This window comes from Oncorhynchus gorbuscha, linkage group LG24, assembly GCF_021184085.1.
Source record: "Oncorhynchus gorbuscha isolate QuinsamMale2020 ecotype Even-year linkage group LG24, OgorEven_v1.0, whole genome shotgun sequence".
NCBI classification, from domain to species: Eukaryota; Metazoa; Chordata; class Actinopteri; order Salmoniformes; family Salmonidae; genus Oncorhynchus; species Oncorhynchus gorbuscha.
In genome coordinates, this window is record NC_060196.1 from 43,061,480 (window position 1) to 43,076,651 (window position 15,172).

At 46.4% G+C, this 15,172-nt stretch overlaps 1 protein-coding gene across 5 annotated transcripts in view; it reads right to left on the bottom strand.

Annotated features, from left to right (window-relative positions):
• pum1 (pumilio RNA-binding family member 1) overlaps nucleotides 1-11,884 on the bottom strand; it is a 46,258-nt gene extending 34,374 nt beyond the window's left edge. For 3 of the 5 annotated variants that reach the window (XM_046325565.1, XM_046325564.1, XM_046325562.1), the window contains exons 1-10: nucleotides 11,729-11,884; nucleotides 8,977-9,149; nucleotides 7,178-7,300; nucleotides 6,632-6,700; nucleotides 6,250-6,355; nucleotides 5,927-6,117; nucleotides 5,028-5,197; nucleotides 4,658-4,919; nucleotides 1,089-1,182; nucleotides 861-959 (exon numbers count right to left, since the gene is read on the bottom strand). In XM_046325565.1, coding sequence (XP_046181521.1) covers nucleotides 861-959; nucleotides 1,089-1,182; nucleotides 4,658-4,919; nucleotides 5,028-5,197; nucleotides 5,927-6,117; nucleotides 6,250-6,355; nucleotides 6,632-6,700; nucleotides 7,178-7,300; nucleotides 8,977-9,138 — 1,276 coding nt within the window. In that variant the 5' untranslated portion in view covers nucleotides 9,139-9,149; nucleotides 11,729-11,884. The remainder of the gene's footprint in view (nucleotides 1-860; nucleotides 960-1,088; nucleotides 1,183-4,657; nucleotides 4,920-5,027; nucleotides 5,198-5,926; nucleotides 6,118-6,249; nucleotides 6,356-6,631; nucleotides 6,701-7,177; nucleotides 7,301-8,976; nucleotides 9,150-11,728) is intronic. The other 2 variants (XM_046325566.1, XM_046325563.1) reach the window with 1 other exon arrangement.
• Nucleotides 11,885-15,172: the final 3,288 nt, after the last annotated feature.

The window sequence follows — 15,172 nt, forward strand, 5'->3', positions numbered from 1 at the left end:
CACGCAGAGATCTGTTCACCTACTCCGCATCTCTCAAAAGACACAGCGGTTAAATTTGGACTCATCAGACCAAAAGAAAGTCTCTTCTTACATTTACATTTAGTGGTTTCTTTGCAGCAATTCGATCATAAAGGCCTGATTCACGCAGTCTCCTCTGAACAGTTGATGTTGAGATGTGTGTTACTTGAACACTGTGAAGCATTTAATTGGGCTGCAATCGGAGGCTGGTAACTCTAATGAACTTATCCTCTGCAGCAGAGGTAACTCTGGGTCTTCCTTTCCTGTGGCGGTCCTCATGAGCCAGTTTCATCATAGCGCTTGATGGTTTTTGCGACTGCACTTGAAGAAACATTCAAAGTTCACGACATCTTCCATATTGACTGACCTTCATGTCTTAAAGTAATGATTGCCTGCTGTTTCTCTTTGCTTATTTGAGATGTTCTTGCCATATGGACTTGGTCTTTTACCAAATAGGGCTCTCTTCTGTATACCACCTATACTATATGTCACAACACAACTGATTGGCTCAAAAGCATTAAGGAAAGAAATCTCACAAATTAACTTAAGGCACATCTGTTAATTGAAATGCATTCCAGGTGACTACCTCATGAATCTGGTTGAGAGAATGCCAAGAGTGTGCAAAGCTGTCATCAAGGCAAAGGGTGGCTACTTTGAAAAATCTCAAATATGTGTCATTTCATCTTTTTGATGTCTTCACTACTAATCTACAATATAGAAAAAAGTTTAAAATAAAGAAAAACCCTGGAATGAGTAGGTGTGTCCTCTCACTCCCCCACTGGGGAGGCATTGCCACTGGACATGGAATAGAAATGGCGGGTGAGTGTGTATCTGCCTCTCACCCAGTGTTGCAGCAGCTGCCAGCCCAGCAGCGTAGGGGTCAGTTCCAGGCGGACCCGTACTGATGATGTAAGGGTTGGGAACAAACGCAGGAGCCAGACCTGATAACACACACAGAGATAGAAGTCAGTGAGACAGGAACACACAGTCCAATAACTTTTTCACTGAATAAATTCCCAGAAATGGGTCAGCAGAGCATCATGTTGAACATTCTTTCACCTAAAACTTACCAATGTGAGATTGCTGTGCTGCTGCCAAGGCGTACTGTTGTTGTTGAGCTGCTGTCAGCTGCTGCAGTGCTAGAGCACTGGGTCTCTGAAACAACTACACACACAGGTTATTTATTACACACACACTCTACTATTCAAAAGTTTGGGGTCATTGAGAAATGTCCTTGTTTTTTGTTTTTTTTTAGAAAATCGATTGATCAGAAATACAGTGTAGACAGTGTGTCTAGTCTGAGAAACAGACACCTCACAAGACATCAACTGGCAACTTCATTAAATAGTACCTGCAAATCACCAGAAAATCACCAGAAAAACACCACAAGAAAATATTAAGATGGGCAAAAGGACACTAGACAGAGGAACTCTGCCTAGAAGGCCAGCATCCCGGAGCAGCATCTTCACTGTTAACATTGAGACTGGGGTTTTGTGGATACTATTTAATGAAGCTGCCAGTTGAGGACTTGCGAGTACTTGTCCTCTTGCTCAGTTGCGCACTTGGGCCTCCCACTCCTCTTTCAATTCTGGTTAGAGCCTGTATGCACTGTTCTGTGACAGAGTAGTACACAGCATTGTATGAGATCTTCAGTTTCTCAGCAATTTCTCGCATGGAATAGCCTTCATTTCGCAGAACAAGAATAGACTGACGAGTTGTCTAAGCTCTTTGTTTCTGGCCATTTTGAGCCTGTATTCAAACCCACAAATGTTGATGTTCCAGATACACAACTAGTCTAAAGAAGGCCAGTTTCAGAACAGTTTTCAGCTGTGCTATCATAATTGCAAAAGGGTTTTCTAATGATCAATTAGGCCTTTAAAATGATAAAATTGGATTAGCTAACAACGTGCCATTGGAATGCAGGAGTGATGGTTGCTGATAATGGGTCTCTGTATGCCGATGTAGATATTCCATTAAAAATCAGCCGTTTCCAGCTACAATAGTCATTTACAACATTAACAATGTCTACACTGTATTTCCGATTAAAGTTGATGTTATTTTAATGGACAAAAAAAAAAACCTTTTCTTTCCGAAACTACCGGTCAAAAACACCTCATTTCAGGATTTTTCTTTATTTTGACGATTTTCCACATTGTAGAATAATAGTGAAGACATCAAAACTATGAAATAACACATGGAATCATGTAGGACGGCAGGTAGCCTAGTGGTTAGAGCGTTGGACTAGTAACTGGAAGGTTGCAAGATCGAATCCTTGAGCTGACAAGGTAGAAATCTGTCGTTCTGCCCCTGAACAAGGCCATTAAGGCCGTCACAGTAAGTAAGATTTTGTTCTTAACTGACTTGCCTAATTAAATAAGTTTTAAAAATGTAGTAGCCAAAAATATGCATCTAATCAAAATATATTTTATATTTGAGATTCTTCAAATAGCCACCCTTTGCCTTGATGACAGCTCTGCACACTTCTCATTCTATCAACCAGCTTCATGAGTTAGTCACATGGAATGCATTTCAATTAACAGGTGTGCCTTGTTAAAAGTTCATTTGTGGAATTTCTTTCCTTGTTAATACGTTTGAGCCAATCAGGTGTGTTGTGACATGGTAAGGGTGGAATACAGAAGACAGCCCTATTTGGTAACATACCAAGTCCATATTATGGCAAGAACAGCTCAAATAAGCAAAGAGAAACGAGAGTACATCATTACTTTAAGACATGTCAGTCAATACGGAAAATGTCAAGAAATTTGAAAGTTTCTTCAAGTGCAGTCGCAAAAACCATCAAGTGCTGATGAAACTGGCTCTTGAGGATGGCCACTGGAAAGGCAGACCCAGAGTTACCGCTGCTGCAGAGGATACGTTCATTAGAGTTACCAGCCTCAGATTGCAGCCCAAATAAATTGCTGCAAAGAAAACACTACTAAAGGAAACCAATAAGTAGAGACTTTCTTGGGCCAAGAAACACGAGCAATGGACATTACACCAGTAGAAATCTTTCCTTTGGTCTGATGAATCCAAATGTGAGATTTTTGGTTCCAACAGCCGTGTCTTCCGTGAGACGCAGAGTAGGTGAACGGATGATCTCTGCATGTGTGGTTCCCACCGTGAAGCATGGAGGAAGAGGTGTAATTTATTTAGAATTCAAAGCACACTTAACCAGCATGGCTACCAACGCATTCTGCAGCGATACGCTATCCCATCTGGTTTGCGCTTAGTGGGACTATCATTTGTTTTTCAACAGGATAATGATCCAACACACCTCCAGGCTGTGTAAGGGCTATTTGACCAAGAAGGAGAGTGATGGAGTGCTGCATGAGATGACCTGGCTTCCATAATCCTCCGACCTCAACCAAATTGAGATAGTTTGGGATGAGTCGAACAACAGAGTGAAGGAAATAATAATAATAATAAATGCCATTTAGCAGACGCTTTTATCCAAAGCGACTTACAGTCATGTGTGCATACATTCTACGAGGAAAAGCAGCCAACGAGTGCTCAGCATATGTGGGAACTCCATCAGGACTGTTGGAAAAGCATTCCAGGTGAAGCTGGTTGAGAGAATAACAAGAGTGTGCAATGAAGTCATCAGGGCAAAGGGTGGCTATTTGAAGAATCTCAAATATAAAAAATATTTTGATTTGTTTTACACTTTTTTTTGGTGATATTTCATAGTTTTAAGGTCTTCAATATTATTCTGCAAAGTAGAAAATAGCACAAATATAGAAAAACCCTTAAACGAGTAGGTGTTCTAATACTTTTGACCGGTAGTATACATACATACACAGTCTGCTCACACCCAGTACTCAACCCTGTACCTTAGAGAGTGCTTCCCTATTTACAGTTATTGAACACTGGTCACTTTAATTATGTTTACATACTGCTTTACCCACTTCATATGATATATTTAATCAATAAGGCATGATAGCTAATATACCACGGCTAAGGGCTGTTCTAGTTTATAAACTGGGTGGTTCGAGCCCTGAATGCTGATTGGCTGACAGCAGTGTCAAATCAGACCGTATACCACCAAAGCATTTCTTGTTACTGCTCTAATTACATTGGCAACCAGGTTTTAATAGCAATAAGGCACCTTGGGGGGTTGTGGTATATGACCAATATACTACGGCCAAGGGCTGTAACCAGGCACTCAGTGTTGCGTCATGCTTAAGAACAGCCCTTAGCCGTGGTATATTAGCTATATACTACACCCGCTCAGCCCTATATAACTACTGCTGTTCACACACAAAATATGTGTATCATCAAATGAAATATTATTTGATTTGAGTATGTACACCAAGGAATATCAACTAGATTAAACTGAGGGATTATTTTTTCTTGAGTGGGTGGCCAGGAGTGGAAACTTAATTACAAATCATTTGTAGACTGCAAATTGACCACAAGACCAAAGAGACACAAAATTTGACTAAAACAATCATTGCAAACCTTGCTGACATTTGAATATGATCACGACTCTGTATTATACGTGGGAATACATGGGGAACAGATTTCCAAAATGAAAATGACTTGGAGCTGTTTTCATGGTGTTTAACAGTATTCTGTCCAAAGTGGGCTGCAGTAGTGCAGGAGTCCATGGTGGTCATCATCATACCCCACACACACACACCTGTTGTTGGTTGCTGTAGTCAAACAGCCCCACGGTGGGCTGTGAGTCCATGGCCATCTGGGAGTTGTAGTCAAACTGCAGAGGCTCCATCACAGACTCCATGGTATCCATGGTAACGCCCTGTTCCACACCAGAGAAGTCCTCTTGGGGTTTGGGACCCCCACCTCCTCCCATGGGGACCATACCCTCCCCTCCTACACATCCCCCTACACTCCCCATCATGTCAGTGTCTGTCCCCGCAGGCTGCATCTGGCCTTGACGACTGAAGAGAGGAAAGAGAGCAGGAGAGAACATGGGGAGGTGTGTGTGTGTGTGCCGGTGTGAGTATGCTGGTGTGTGTGCCGGTTTGAGTGAATATATGTGTGTGTACCTGTACTCTTTGACGTCCACGTCCAGGCCATTCTGCACAGGGAGTCCATTAGGGTTGATGACATCACTGATGACATCATTCTCTCCCTCCGTCATCTCGAGTTTCTCTACTTCAAACGCGGCCTTAGGTTTCTCCCTCTTCTCATCCTCCACCTCTCCATCCCTCGGGCCCTGTTAGAGGGAGAGCGAGGGATAGAGATGTAAAAGTCGATGGATGGACAGATTGAGAACATTGTGATTGAGAGATGTCCCTTTACTGATCAGAGGATGAGATTGATAGAGGAGTGCAGGAAGGAATGAACCAGTAAGATGGAGGGAGTCCAGGTTCAGACTACAATAGAACCTGGCGCAGGAGTCCAGGTTCAGACTACAATAGAACCTGGCGCAGGAGTCCAGGTTCAGACTACAATAGAACCTGGCGCAGGAGTCCAGGTTCAGACTACAATAGAACCTGGCGCAGGAGTCCAGGTTCAGACTACAATAGAACCTGGCGCAGGAGTCCAGGTTCAGACTACAATAGAACCTGGCGCAGGAGTCCAGGTTCAGACTACAATAGAACCTGGCGCAGGAGTCCAGGTTCAGACTACAATAGAACCTGGCGCAGGAGTCCAGGTTCAGACTACAATAGAACCTGGTGCAGGAGTCCAGGTTCAGACTACAATAGAACCTGGTGCAGGAGTCCAGGTTCAGACTACAATAGAACCTGGTGCAGGAGTCCAGGTTCAGACTACAATAGAACCTGGCGCAGGAGTCCAGGTTCAGACTACAATAGAACCTGGCGCAGGAGTCCAGGTTCAGACTACAATAGAACCTGGCGCAGGAGTCCAGTTTGTCAGTGATAAAAGTGAGTTGGTTATAGTGATAGATGAACGATAGTAAAAACGGGTTTTGGCTACTTACGTAGGGTCCCTTGCGAAGGCACGAGTCCAGTTTTTCGGCGGGAGAGGAGGAGAGGACGTACTCTACCATACTGACTCCTAAACCCCCACTCTCTGACCGCGGTGACATCACTGACCCACCCACTTCCCCGCCGCTATGGAACCCACCGCCAGGCCGACGGGACACCATAATTGGCTGAGATACAGAGTGGTCTGGGGAGGGGAAATTAGAGAGCACCCTACCATCAGTCTCCAAACACACACACATTAGGCTGGGCACTGAGACTTTGGTGTGTTGACCCATTGGTGTTTTAATCCTGGGAAAGGGCCCACCCTCTGTCTTACCTGTGGCCCCCCACGCGCTGTCCCTCCACTGGTCCAGAAAGATCCCTTTTGGTCCGTCTTTCCCCGCTTCATCACTCTCCCAAAACTTCTTACCTGTCAGAAGCTGCTATAGAGGAGAGACAGGAGCGAAACATCGAAAGGGACAGCGAGAGAAACGGAAAGAGAAATATGAAGTGTAAGGACATTTTCCTCAATGTCTTCGCTATATAACTACCAAGATAACTGCTAGCTAACATTACAATGCTGAAGATTCCTACAGCAGCTGGATGTGCTGTATGACAGGACACTATTCTGGGTTTCAGTCTTCCTACCACCACATGGCCTTTGGTAAGCTGTGTCGACAGTCCTCAAACTAATTGACCTCTAACACCTGACCCCTTACCTCTCCCATGGCACGCCCCTCTAGAGCCAGGGCCTGGAAGTCATGGTTCAGCTCATCCATCGACCGCACCTACAGAAAAAGACAAGATTAGTGTAACACACACACACACACACCTACAGACAGAGACAAGTTTAGAGTAACACACACACCCACACACAGACAAGTTTAACACACACCTACAGACAGAGACAAGTTTAGAGTAACACACACATCCCAACAGAAAGACAAGGTAGAGCATCAAACATCTACAGACAGACAATGTTAGAGTACCACACACATAATCAGCCCTACTGAGAGGCAAGATTACACATACATAGAGCAACAGAGAGAGACGGTCGGTAAAGACTAAGGGTATACACTCACACACATTAACACAGACAATTTTCTGATATTACACACACAGGCACACACAGGCACACACAGGCACACACAGGCACACACAGGCACACACAGGCACACACAGGCACACACAGGCACACACAGGCACACACAGGCACACACAGGCACACACAGGCACACACAGGCACACACAGGCACACACAGTACCTGGCTGTCATGGATGTTATCCCCAATGGGCCAGCGGTGTTTCCCAGGCTGCTCCCCGTGCTGCCGCTGGAAGAAGTAATCCACCATGGCATCATCCTGAGACCGACCGGCACCCGCCACGCCCTGCGACACAGGCACACTTAGCTAACGCCTCTGGCCCCGCCAGTTTTGCACCAAAAACTACACTGCTCAAAAAAATAAAGGGAACACTAAAATAACACATCCTAGATCTGAATGAATTCAATATTCTTATGAAATACTTTTTTCTTTACATAGTTGAATGTGCCGACAACAAAATCACACAAATTATCAATGGAAATCAAATTTATCAACCTATGGAGGTCTGGATTTGGAGTCACACTCAAAATTAAAGTGGAAAACCACACTACAGGCTGATCCAACTTTGATGTAATGTCCTTAAAACAAGTCAAATGAGGCTCAGTAGTGTGTGTGGCCTCCAGTAGTGTGGATGGTCTCCTGAGGGATCTCCTCCCAGACCTGGACTAAAGCATCCGCCAACTCCTGGACAGTCTGTGGTGCAATGTGGCGTTGGAGGATGGAGCGAGACATGATGTCCCAGATGTGCTCAATTGGATTCAGGTCTGGGGAACGGGCAGGTCAGTCCATAGCATCAATGCCTTCCTCTTGCAGGAACTGCTGACACACTCCAGCCACATGAGATTTAGCATTGTCTTGCATTAGGAGGAACCCAGGGCCAACCGCACCAGCATATGGTCTCACAAGGGGTCTGAGGATCTCATCTCGGTACCTAATGGCAGTCAGGCTACCTCTGGCGAGCACATGGAGGGCTGTGCGGCCCCCCAATGAAATGCCACCCCACACCATGACCGACCCACCGCCAAACCGGTCATGCTGGAGGATGTTGCAGGCAGCAGAACGTTCTCCAAGGTGTCTCCAGGCTCTGTCACATGTGCTCAGTGTGAACCTGCTTTCATCTGTGAAGAGCACAGGGCGCTAATTGCGAATTTGCCAATCTTGGTGTTCTCTGGAAAATGCCAAACATCCTGCACGGTGTTGGGCTGTAAAGCACAACCCCCACCTGTGGACGTCGGGCCCTCATACCACCCTCATGGAGTCTGTTTCTGACCGTTTAAGCAGACACATGCACATTTGTGGCCTGCTGGAGGTCATTTTGCAGGGCTCTGGCAGTGCTCCTCCTGCTCCTCCTTGCACAAAGGCGGAGGTAGCGGTCCTGCTACTGGGTTGTTGCCCTCCTACGGCCTCCTCCAGGTCTTCTGATGTACTGGCCTGTCTCCTGGTAGCGCCTCCTTGCTCTGGACACTACGCTGACAGACACAGCAAACCTTGCCACAGCTCACATTGATGTGCCATCCTGGATGAGCTGCACTACCCAAGCCACTTGTGTGGGTTGTAGACTCCGTCTCATGCTACCACTAGAGTGAAAGCACCGGCAGCCTTCACAAGTGACCAAAACATCAGCCAGGAAGCATAGGAACTGAGAAGTGTTCTGTGATCACCACCACCACATCTTTATTGGGGGTGTCTTGCTAATTGCCTATAATTTCCACCTGTTGTCTATTCCATTTGCACAACAGCATGTGACATTTATTGTCAATCGTTGTTGCTTCCTAAGTGGACAGTTTGATTTGTGTGAGTGTGATTGACTTGGAGTTACGTTGTGTTGTTTAAGTGTTCCCTTTATTTTTTTGAGCAGTGTATTAATTTGTCTGCACGTGTGACATGTAATGTATAAATAGGAGACATGTTTGAATTGGTATCTACCGACTATATGCGGTTGTATACATCTCCACCTTTACCTGTTGGCTAGGGGACGGGGCATGTGGGGTTTGTCCGGCCGGGGGGGCGTGTCCTCCGCTGCTCAGCACCACAGGCATGCTGGGAGTTGAAGTTCTGAGGTGGGGGCTGAATGAGTCCTGCCAGAGCACTGCTTTACCCTTCAACACACACACACTGCTCATTCCACCAAGGCCTGGGGAGAAGAGGGAGACACACACACATGGTTAGTGACACACACACACACCTCCAATACACATGAGCTACACTCCTTTCAACACAATCTGGAACACAAATACACATTTGCAGGGACTGGAATGAATCAACATTTATGTCCACCAGCCAGTGGAGTCAACTTGCAGAACATAAATTACAACATATCCTAAGTTAGGGCTCCCCAACCCTGTTCCTGGAGAGTTACCGTCCAATAGATATTCATTCCAACCCTAATCTAACACATCCGATTCCAATAATTATCTGGTTGATAAGGTGAATCAGGTAAGCAACAACTGGGGTTGGGGAAAACCTATTTTTCATACCCAGCATTTTGCAAATCACCCAGTGTCATAAATAAATAACACACGCTAAAAACTGGGGTCAAATTCCATCTCGACAATATTTTCAGTCAATTCATGACTCGTGTGGGGGATTTCCACGTTCGATTTAACTGATAGACAAGAGTTTGAAATGGATCTGAAGCCTGACATCACCACTTGCCCATTCCCTTTCAGTAGTAATAGATGATCTAAACCGCTTGTCAAAATTATTCCAAGGAGGGGCAAGTGTCTTCAGGTTATCTTTCTTCCCTTGTACTTTTGATTGATTAATTAAGGTCATTGATTACTAAGGAACTCCCCTCACCTGGTTGTCTAGGTCTTAATTGAAAGGAAAAACCAGCAGACACTAGGCCCTCTATATAATTAGATTGACACCCCTGATCTAAAGGTAAATAGGTATCGTAGGTGGGTAACATTAGAAGTCTGGTGTATTTCATCTTATGTGGCCTACATGACTTGCTAGACAGAAACCCATTCGGATACAGTTTACTCCACATGATTCTTCAGCAAATGCTTGCGTTGTCATATTTCAGGAGGCACGCCTGTTTCTTATACATGTTCTACTATAGACTCAGATGGCTTGGATATGTGAACCTACTTATGTTCAACAACTGTATTAAGGGCATCACTTGTCTTGATCAGTAGACCATAGGAACATTGACTACAGGGTTGTGCAATATTCCTATAGGAATATATTCTGTAGCGCAAACATGCTTTTCTAACATGCGTCAGTTGTACTTAAGACATCTGCAACATTCCACAACATTGTGTCCTGCTGAACGCGGCCCAGCCAGGGGTGTATTCATTAGTTACAGACCGTTGCAAAAGTTTTGCAACAGACCGAACCGTTTACTCTAGGAACCAAATGGAAGCAAACAGAACCAAACAGCGAGGGACATACCTCAATTTTTCCACTTGGAGAAGATGGTTTCCCACAGCCTACACCTCAGGTGATGTGGATTCCACCCACTCAACAGGCGAGGAGTGTGTTCAGTGGTTAGGTATTTTCTATCTAGACAACCAGGTGGTCTGCTTCTGTTTCCATGTTTTATTTATCATTGAACCTCAACCTCTGTCTGAATCATAAGGCCTTGTACTGATACACAGATGGAGAGAAGTCTTGGGAAATACAGCCTGAATTTGTCATATCGCATCATGTTTCCGAGGTGTACACACACCTATCAACCACAGACACACAATGAGCAGACGCCTCCATGCATTGAGCTATACCGTAACGAACACGCCCCCCTCTGCAGGTATCATTAGCTAGCCAGCAAGCTAGGTCCTGCCAGACAACGTTTCAAGACAGCCACTTGAAATACAAAATATATATACAAATACCCCCAGTCTGTATTGCATGAAAATAGCATTAAAGTATGGTATTCCATGCAAGCAGACAAGCGGTTTATGCCATGTTAGACATGTAACATTAGCTACCTATTTGGAAACACCCGGAAATCAGTAGCAGTCTCTTGTTCATCACGCTCGAGTCGTGTTCGCCACCCGGAAATAGGCATTTTTGGCTCTAACTGGGTTAATCATTATTTAATACCAGGGATCGATTATCACCGCGATCTACTGTCCTGTCCACCCGTGCCAGAACAAAAGCGGAACGTAGCTTTGTGTGCCAGCTAGCTAGCGTTAGATGTCAGTCGCTGAGGCACAACATCCAACTAGCTAACTAAACAAAACAATGAGGCCATTTAGGCATAAATGGACGTAAGCAAATTAGTTCGTCTGGTTTTGACATATAGCTAGTTAACTATGTTCTCTGTGTAAAGAAGTGTTCGCTAGCCGAATAACGTTAACTAACTAAAGTCGCATGCCAACCACGGAACTGGTTCCAGTAGCTAGCTAACGTTACCCATTTACCAACAATACACGGCCTCCAAGCCAGAGACCTGTTCAGCCCAGTCCGACCCGGCTCCAACACCTCCTCTCTGGATCGCACACACCGGTGACCCGTTACTAGTACCAGGAGGGGCACGAGAAGAGCGCTGTCTCCATGACGCGGATATAAGCTAGCTAACAAAGGCCTGAGCTGTCTGGCAAGAGCGGAAGACAGCAACATAACCGGAGGCAGGAGAGGGAGGCGGCAACACAGCCGTTAAAATAACACCCAAAACTCTCGTTCCGGTCCGGTAAAGACAATAAACCGGGTGATGTGTGGTTTAATGCGTCTAGAGTGTTTCTGTGCCCACGGGAGAGGGCTACTTACAGGCGGAGAGGGCAGATGGTCGCAGATTTCAGCCCCGGTTCTCTTTCCAGACTTCCAAGCTTTCACTCCAACAACATGGCGGCTCGGAGGGACTCAGAGACAGGCTGACGCGCTGCATCATGGGAACGGAAGATGGCGAGAGCGGAGCGCGTGCGGTTCATTGCGCCAACCGTTTCACCACTGCCAGTCCTTTGTTATGTGGCTTTGTTGACATGATGTATTCTATCTCACAATCGACAAAAATACAATAACAACCTAAAAATAAACTAATAAATATACTAATAATTAAATACCAAAAACACTGGTTAGGTAAATCTGGACAGTTTATTCCCAGTCCCAGATCCCCTGGGCTGATGTTCCCCTATAATAAACATATAATAAACATACTGCTATTCCGGTTGGTACAGCATGTTCAGCGGACTATGACCGTAATGGATGGAGTCCAGCCGCAACCACGGCAACGTGCTGAGACACAAAGACCCAGATGCTCTGCTAGACTGGTGGAATGTAAACCAACCAACAGCCATAGTGAAAAGTAGGGCGTAGCCTGTAACAACCAAATAAATTACAATTCAATAGTGAAGCTAGTCGACTTACTGTCTAGTTACTGTCACTAGAATAAAGTAAACCAGGGATGGGCCCACAAAAACCCTGTGGGGCCGACAAAAACCCTGAACTTATCAACTTACACGCAGTCAGTCAAGAAAGCTAAGCCCAGCTTCTTCAGGCAGAAGTTTACATCCTGTAGCTCCAACTCCAAAAAGTTCTGGGACACTGTGAAGTCCATGGAGAACAAGAGCACCTCCTCCCAGCTGCCCACTGCACTGAAGCTAGGTAACACGGTCACCACCGATAAATCCATGATTATCGAAAACTTCAACAAGTATTTCTCAACGGCTGGCCATGCCTTCCGCCTGGCTACTCCTACCTCGGCCAACAGCTCCGTCCCCCCCCCCGCAGCTCCTCGCCCAAGCCTCTCCAGGTTCTCCTTTACCCAAATCCAGATAGCAGATGTTCTGAAAGAGCTGCAAAACCTGGACCCGTATAAATCAGCTGGGCTTGACAATCTGGACCCTCTATTTCTGAAACTATCCGCTGCCATTGTCGCAACCCCTATCACCAGCCTGTTCAACCTCTCTTTCATATCGTCTGAGATCCCCAAGGATTGGAAAGCTGCCGCAGTCATCCCCCTCTTCAAAGGGGGAGACACCCTGGACCCAAACTGTTGCAGACCTATATCCATTCTGCCCTGCCTATCTAAGGTCTTCGAAAGCCAAGTCAACAAACAGGTCACTGACCATCTCGAATCCCACCGTACCTTCTCCGCTGTGCAATCTGGTTTCCGAGCCGGTCACGGGTGCACCTCAGCCACACTCAAGGTACTAAACGATATCATTGTCATGTTTTGTCTTATATCATCTTGTCATTTTGCTTTTCCTTCTGTTCGTTTCCCCCTGCTGGTCTTATTAGGTTCGTTCCCTTTTTCTATCCCTCTCTCTCCCCCTCCCTCTCTCTCCTCTCTCTATCGTTCCGTTCCTGCTCCCAGCTGTTCCTATTCCCCTAATCATCATTTAGTCTTCCCACACCTGTTCCCGATCCTTTCCCCTGATTAGAGTCCCTATTTATTCCTTTGTGTTCCGTTCCTGTCCCGTCGGTTCCTTGTTTTGTATTCACCATGCTGTGATTGTGTTTCGCCCTGTCCTGTCGTGTTTTTTGCCTTCATCAGATGCTGCGTGTGAGCAGGTGTCTCTGTCTACTACGGCCTGCGCCTACCCGAAGCGACCTGCAGTCTGTGGCCGCTTCTCCAGTTATTCCCCTCTACAGACTAGAGGATTTCTGTTATTCCCTGTTTGGACTTAAATAAACTCTGTTTCTGTTAAGTCGCTTTTGGGTCCTCTTTCACCTGCATGACAGAAGGAACCGACCAAGTAATGGACCCAGCGACTTCAGACGCTCGTTACACTGCCGTCGAGATCCAAGGAGCCATGCTCGGCAGACACGAGCAGGAATTGTCTGCTGCTCGCCATGCCGTGGAGAACCTGGCCGCTCAGGTTTCCGACCTCTCTGGACAGTTCCAGAGTCTCGTCTCGTGCCACCTGTTACTTCCTGGCCTGCCGAGCCTCCAGAACCTAGGGTTAATAACCCACCTTGCTACTCCGGGCAGCCCACTGAGTGCCGCTCCTTTCTCACGCAGTGTGAGATTGTGTTCTCTCTCCAACCCAACACATACTCTAGAGAGAGAGCTCGGGTTGCTTACGTCATTTCACTCCTTACTGGCCGGGCTCGAGAATGGGGCACAGCTATCTGGGAGGCAAGGGCTGATTGCTCTAACAAGTTCCAGAACTTTAAAGAGGAGATGATTCGGGTTTTTGACCGTTCAGTTTTTGGTAGGGAGGCTTCTAGGGCCCTGGCTTCCTTATGCCAAGGTGAACGGTCCATAACGGATTATTCTATTGAGTTTCGCACTCTTGCTGCCTCTAGTGAGTGGAACGAGCCGGCGCTGCTCGCTCGTTTTCTGGAGGGACTCCACGCAGTGGTTAAGGATGAGATTCTCTCCGGGAGGTTCCTTCAGATGTGGACTCTTTGATTGCTCGCCATCCGCATAGAACGACGGGTAGATCTTCGTCACCGGGCTCGTGGAAGAGAGCTCGCATCAACGGTGTTTCACTGCTCCGCATCGCAACCATCTCCCTCCTCTGGCTTTGAGACTGAGCCCATGCAGCTGGGAGGGATTCGCATCTCGACTAAGGAGAGGGAACGGAGGATCACCAACCGCCTGTGCCTCTATTGCGGAGTTGCTGGACATTTTGTTAATTCATGTCCAGTAAGAGGCCAGAGCCCATCAGTAAGCGGAGGGCTACTGGTGAGCGCTACTACTCTGGTCTCTTCATCTAGATCTTGTACTACTATGTCGGTCCATCTACGCTGGACCGGTTCGGGTGCTACATGCAGTGCCTTGATTGACTCTGGGGCTGAGGGTTGTTTCATGGACGAAGCATGGGTTCGGAAACATAACATTCCTTTCAGACCGTTAGACAAGCCTACGCCCATGTTTGCCTTAGATGGTAGTCATCTTCCCAGTATCAGATTTGAGACACTACCTTTAACCCTCACAGTATCTGGTAACCACAGTGAGACTATTTCTTTTTTGATTTTCCGTTCACCGTTTACACCTGTTGTTTTGGGTCATCCCTGGCTAGTATGTCATAATCCTTCTTTTAATTGGTCTAGTAATTCTATCCTATCCTGGAACGTTTCTTGTCATGTGAAGTGTTTAATGTCTGCCATCCCTCCCGTTTCTTCTGTCCCTACTTCCCAGGAGGAACCTGGCGATTTGACAGGAGTGCCGGAGGAATATCATGATCTGCGCACGGTCTTCAGTCGGTCCCGAGCCAACTCCCTTCCTCCTCACCGGTCGTATGATTGTAGTATTGATCTCCTTCC